General features: G+C 34.4%; 1 protein-coding gene across 1 annotated transcript; it reads left to right on the forward strand.

Annotated features, from left to right (window-relative positions):
* The first annotated feature begins 291 nt into the window (after positions 1-291).
* On the forward strand, positions 292-6,014 carry LOC140749821 (uncharacterized). Its single transcript, XM_073083013.1, has 5 exons — positions 292-420; positions 1,350-1,400; positions 1,685-1,774; positions 4,258-4,485; positions 5,849-6,014. Exons 1-5 carry the CDS (start codon positions 334-336, stop codon positions 5,927-5,929), a joined length of 537 nt encoding a protein of 178 aa, XP_072939114.1. The 5' UTR covers positions 292-333; the 3' UTR covers positions 5,930-6,014.
* The last annotated feature ends 523 nt before the right edge of the window (positions 6,015-6,537 follow it).

Genomic DNA, 6,537 nt, shown 5'->3' on the forward strand with positions numbered 1-6,537 from the left:
TATTTAACAAATTTCCCAGAAACGCAATACCATAATTATATACGCTGTGAGGTGATGTGATGTAAATCACGTATCCAATAAAACATACAATTCTGAATTATCAGTATAGATACTTAAATTAAATTACACAAAATACTATACTATTCTATAATAATTATAAAGTTCAACGCGTACGTGGCGTAATACAGCCCGTATGTTACCTCATCAAATAATTTAAACCGCTCCGCAAAATAAATAATACAGAGCTCGACTCGTCATTTTTAAATAAACGCCACAATTTTACGCTCCGCCGTCCCTAAATTAAAATGTAATTGCAAATTTCCATATAAAATAATGCACATTCGTACGAACCACAGTGGTTATGAGGTCTGCGCTATGTATCGCTTCGTGGTATTCCTCGCTCTCGCTTTGACGGTGTCGGTAAGCCTTTTATTAATCCTTGACGCAAAAAAGGGGTGTTATTAACCGCCGGCGCAAAAAGTGGGACGTTATTAATTCCCGGCGCAAAAAAGGTGTTATAAGTTTGAATTTTTGGGCCAGTGTGACCATGTAAAGAAATTGTAGTTGGTGGTACATAACGCATCATAATAGTTGTATATTTTTTTTTTTATCGTATAGTTATCCCAGAGTTACTTATTATTTTTATTTTTAATATTTGTATAGTTACTTTGCATTCCGTTTAATGCAGTGAATGACACTGTTTGTTAATCTATTTTATTAATATCCTTTCCATATCTTTAAATTACATTACGTAAATAATACTTGCAATAACAATAAAGTCATTTCATTTCATGTTCCTATTTGTACAGCACAAATATAAGCATTTAACAGGCTTCAGATTTAACACGATAACTATGAATTTCATGTGCGAATCAATTATTCAAACGCCGATCGTTCTATTCATAATGCAGGAAGTAATTATGCAAACGTGAGTCCTTAAATGAACTAATTAATTGGTTTTAGCGATCGCCTGTGAGCGTATTCAACGATCTTTAATCTAGATTACGAAGGTAATTCGTTGGGTGCGATGTAATTGTATTGTGAGAGTTACGGGTACTTATTTGGATTCTCTTACTGTTCTTAGGTATTTAAGTCTAAAAAATCTGCATGGAATAATCGGTATAACGGTTTTCGATGTCGAGAATGAGATTTTTTTTATAATATAATTGTAACGAGAGAGTATTCAGTCTATTGGAAGGTAGACGTCTATTCGCGCCTATGGACACAGCTCGATTTACAGGAGTCCAATTCTGCTAAGAATTTATTACAGATCTCTACACGCGGCAGCGATTGCTTAACATAAATTAGTAAAATAAATATAAAAATGTATGAACTGATTTTATTTTCAGGCCGACATTCCGGATAATATTAAGGATTGCATACAACCTATGATATATCCGGTAAGTACTACATATTAAAACATTCGTAAAAATATATTTTTTATTTCATTAATATAATGTTATAAAACATTACCTTTGTTATTTATATTATGAATACATACATAGCTATCATTAATAGTGTCATTGATAATGGTCCATTTTATAGAATTATTCTTTCCAATCCTCTTACGTTAAGCGAATTCTGAGACCTAAAAAAATATTTTGTTTTTATGAAAATGAATGAAATGAATATTAGAGAACTATTTATAATACGTGTTCTCAGTTATGAATATTATTTCTTTCAGCCCCAATGTTGCAAGACTTTTAAGAATAAACATCCAATGGATGACGATACTTTTAAGGAGTGCATGCTGATACCAAGTGAACCTGGCTCCGTACGTATACAATACAATGCGATAAAATACGATTAACGCCCATTTTTAATAATCAATTCATCCAATTTTTCCATTACCTAAAGATCGAAATTTAGCAATGTCTGGTTTAATGAAATCAAATGTTGATTTTTATCTTCTCATTCGGATCCGATCCGATTCGTTCCGATACAATACAGTAAAGTAAATAAACAATACAATACGGTAAAAATATTTTACGAGATTTTTTTAACAGTGTTAACCTAAAGTTAAATCAAAATTGAAGTGTGGTTACTAGGATGTGATGTCAGCTCGATGTTCCCCTGTTTCATTACAGGATATTTTATAATTCTGTGGCCCAGGTCACAGATTAATAAATAGTTACTACCCCAGGTAAAGGTTGGGAAAAGCTTTGATCTATTTTTTTAAGTTTTATGTATCTGGTGTATTACATTATTTATAATTACATTATATATTTTACTAGCTGACCCGGTAAACGTTGTCTTGCCATATAAATAAAAAAAGTTAAGGGTGAACAACCCTTATCACTTAGAGGTATGAAAAATAGATAGTAGCCGATTCTCAGACCTACTGAATATGCATATAAAATTTGGTGAAAATCGGTAAAGCCGTTTCGGAGGAGTACGGTAACTAACATTGTGTCACGAGATTTTTTTTATAATATAAGAGTAGCAGACGAGCATGCAGTCCACCTGATGGTAAGTGGCTACTGCCGCCCATGGACATCTGTAATCAACCCCAGATAGGATTAGGTATTCCTACCTGAGGTCGGCCACAGATGCGCCGCTACCCCTGAAGACTAAGCTGGAACTCCTCGGAAAAGTCTGTCTCCCTCACCACACCCTTCAAACCGGAACACAACAGCGCCTACATTATTTATTTATTACAAGAAACCCTATGAATATGAAAGACCCCATTTGTTTGAAAAGCATTTCCATGTTATTATATTCTCCTGCTTCACAGTATAGTATTTACAACGGCGGACTTATCAAATGAAACGAGCTGAATTTGCAGAGTGAAACACCGTAGCCCGGATACAAATACTGATAAGCACGGATTTTATGTTTACTGATCGCTGCTTCCTATAAATATTTATACCTAAATAAGACACTTCTTACGTGTAGCCAATAATTATTGTAGGTTGAAGACAAGTTAGGCATATCGTGTTTTCAATATTATGTGAGGCTAAAACACTTTTCCAACAAAATTTACAAAACAAGTAATTAATTAAAAAATCAAAAAACCCGACTGCACTATAAAAGCTGAAGTAGAATTTCCAAAAACGGAGAAATAGGCGTTTTATTATTTTAATCCAGAAAGCCAAATACAAAGTTTCATAGTAGGTATCTGCTTCAAAAACAAAATATGTTCTAACAATATTATCCTATTTTGTCCTCGTAGCGCTCATTTACGCTATATAAAGAACCTATGATTAAAATTCCAGCACTGTTAAGTTCAGCGGTTTCTCTTTGCATCTTTATCACAGCAACACTACTCATTTAGTCAGACAGTCATCTCGATAAGTTATACATATGTATATATTATATAACGTATGTGTAATCTCTTTTAAGTTCCTTTATTTTGATATCCTACTCGATAGGTTTAGTTATCTTTTTTTTAAAACGTGTTACTATTTCGCAAAAACAATCCACCATTTACGCTCCATAAAATATATAACTTCAGTAATTCAAAGTTCCGGTCATTATTCTACCTCGTATTGGATAGAATTTCATTATTTTTATCCAACAAGCTAAATACAAAATTTCATAGTGTTTGCTTCAAAATTGACGATTGTTTAAATGAACTTTTAACCCTTATTTTACCCTCTACGGGTTTAATTTTTCGGATGGGGATAAACAGACGTGTCCTTGTTCCTATCCAGAAAGCCAAATACAAAATTTTGTAGCAGTTGCTTCAAAATTAAAGGATTTCAAAAAAACCGTTTTCCCCTTTTTTACCCTCTTAGGGGTAGAATTTCCAAAAGACCTTTCTTAGTACTTATTTACGCTATATAGTGAACCTTTGTGCAAAATTTCAGAACTCTAAGTTGAGCGGTTTTGGCTGTAGTTAGATTTTTAAAAACTGAAAAAGTCATTTAATTAGTCTGTCAGTCAGTCATCTTGCTGTTTTATATATATACAAATATGTTTTTATAATCTACGTTTAATTTACTTTCATTTGATACCCCACTCGATAGGTTCCGTTAACTTCTTTTTTTAAATGTGTCACTATTTCCCGCCAAAAATTCGCCCTTTTGATTTTTTTTTTCTAACACCTATCTAAGGACACTCGGGTCATTGAGACGAATATAATGACACCTTAACTGTCGAAATGTACCCAGCCGTTTGTAAGATCGGATCAAATAAAGAAAGACAAACATACAAGATACGCGCGAAAAACATAACCCTTCCTTGGCAGTCGGGTAAATATAGTAATATAGTATAATATACGCAATAGGAAAACTTTAATTATTGTATATTTTGCAGTGTGAACGGGACATTTGCTTCGCAACTAAAAAAGGATTTGCTTCGGCTGATGGAACTATAAAAATGGAAGTCCTACAAAAACATTTGGATGAAGCAATGTCAGATAATAAAGATGTAGTCGAGGCCATAAAGAAGAAGTGTATCGAAGGGGACTTCGAAAAGTACGGCGAACCTGATGATTGTAGTTTACGCAAGTTGGCTAATTGTATCCGTTGGCAACATAAGTGGGTAAGTTAAATTGTAAAATAGTTGTTACATTGGTAAGAGGGATGGCGATCTGATATCGATTAATCTGAGAATCGATGTTTAGAGCCAAAAAATCAATTCTTTGATTTTTTGCATTCGGATACATATTTCAGTGATTGTTTCCTGACGAACTTCTTCGTTTACGCTAGATACACGCCTGAATAGACCGTACATCGATTTTTGGAGGATCGATTATTTAGGCCTCGACGTTTTTGTGAATCGATTTATCACACTTCAATTCAAAGCGATTGAAGAATCGATATTTTTCAGAAATAATTAATTAACCCAAACCAACCAAAAAACCATCTGTTAATCTCAAAATCATCAAAATCAAAATCACTGTGTTATCAATTAGGGTTGGTAATTGATAACACTGTATAGTCGTGATTTTTTGTTTGAAATGAACGAATGCGTTGTTAATGAAGTTGAAATAGTAAACGAGCATTCAATTTACCTGATGGAAAGTGGATATACACCTCTGGATATCTGTGCGGATCCCCAAATAGAATTGAAACCTTGCGGTAGGCCACAAATGCTTAATTTTACTGCACTTCGGTTCAGTCGGTACTAAGTATACCTTTCTAATGTAACCAAGAGTAGTAAACATACTTTCTTAAGCACTAAACGCTCAGGAGTAGCAGCGAATAAGATAAAGCTTAAACATTCATTTAAATTTAAAAAGAGTAGTGATAGAGTAGTGGTTTATAAATCGGTATCTCATTCTGGAGGTCCGAGAATAGAACCTAATTCTATGTGCATATTAGAATCACTTTTTTGAAAAGAAACTTTGAATGAAAACATCGTAAGTTAAGCCATATGCATGAGACTTTTTTAAAAAAGTTTTCAAAGATATGTTAAATTTACCAGCACGCACTTAGCCCGCCCTGGACTATGACCTAAACCTCCTTCATACTGAGACTAGATCCATGTCCAGCCATGCCTCGCAACGCTTATACTATCGGGCGTCGTCGCTCATATCGATCTCGTAATACCAATGATTATACCATGATCATCACAAACCTATTACCGTCCCGCTACTGGGCGCGGGTCTCCTCTCAAAATGAGAAGGAGTAGGCCATAGTCCACCTAGCTGGCCAAATGCAAATTAGTACACTTCACATACCTTTGAAAACTATTTTTTTAAGATTTCTCAGGTATGCAGGTTTCCTCGCGATTTCCTCGTTTAAAGAAGTGAAGTTTACAGAAATGCGTACTTGGGATTTAAATCTCGGACCTCTCGATGAAGAGGCCGACTTTCTTAGCTACTAGGCTGTTGTAAATGTTAAAATACCACTGTAGATGTATAAGGTTGAATATTTAAAGCTTATTCAAATATTTTTTGCAGGGTTGTCCTGAATTTAACGAAGACGGACCATGCAAGGGAATCAAGGAAGTTGCCAAGAAATGCTTGGAATTAGATTCTTAATACTTTAAAACAATTGATGAGACAACGACTTTGGCACGGATATGTATGGTAGTTGCAAAGAAAAAATATTAAATTTTCAAGACGATATTATCTTTTCCTTCACATACCTATATTTATTTTTCGACTAAAAGTGTCATGTTTTAAAAAATAAAATTCCGTAAAAAATTCGTTACTCGCTGTACTACTGTACTCGCCTTTATGTGTGTCCATGGCATCCACGACACAGCAAATCCTAGAGCGGGGCTGTGAGTGTAGAAAGCGTCTTAATCTAAGAATTGTCCTATATAGGAAGAAAGCGCACACTTAACATTCTAAAAGCACATGTACATTTGTCGTGGCTTGTTGCGAAGTAGTTTTATCCTATTCTAACTTTAAACAGCTTTTACAAAACAGAATATCTCATACAAAGAACAGCTTAGGGAACAACTCAGGTTACCAACACACGTCATGTGAAAACTTCGGCAGTCTTCGCGCCAGTTTAGCCTCAAATGAGTGAAGTTCAAAACACTTCAATTAACGGCACAGCCTTAATATAAAGTCGCACCCTTTTGTTTATTAACTTCAATCTCATGACCACGTTCTTAATGACGGAAATTTAAAGCCTAAAT

Source organism: Epargyreus clarus, unplaced genomic scaffold (genome assembly GCF_041222505.1).
Source record: "Epargyreus clarus isolate Ecla_fem2 unplaced genomic scaffold, WU_Ecla_fem_2.2 ptg000018l, whole genome shotgun sequence".
Lineage (NCBI taxonomy): Eukaryota > Metazoa > Arthropoda > Insecta > Lepidoptera > Hesperiidae > Epargyreus > Epargyreus clarus.

Excerpts from the sequence above, each read along its gene's own strand:
- LOC140749821 (XM_073083013.1), top strand. The coding sequence starts at position 334 with ATGCACATTCGTACGAACCACAGTGGTTATGAGGTCTGCGCTATGTAT. Across the intron at positions 1,775-4,257 it reads TACCAAGTGAACCTGGCTCC|TGTGAACGGGACATTTGCTT; the intron begins GTACGTATACAA and ends TATATTTTGCAG. Across the intron at positions 4,486-5,848 it reads TCCGTTGGCAACATAAGTGG|GGTTGTCCTGAATTTAACGA; the intron begins GTAAGTTAAATT and ends TATTTTTTGCAG.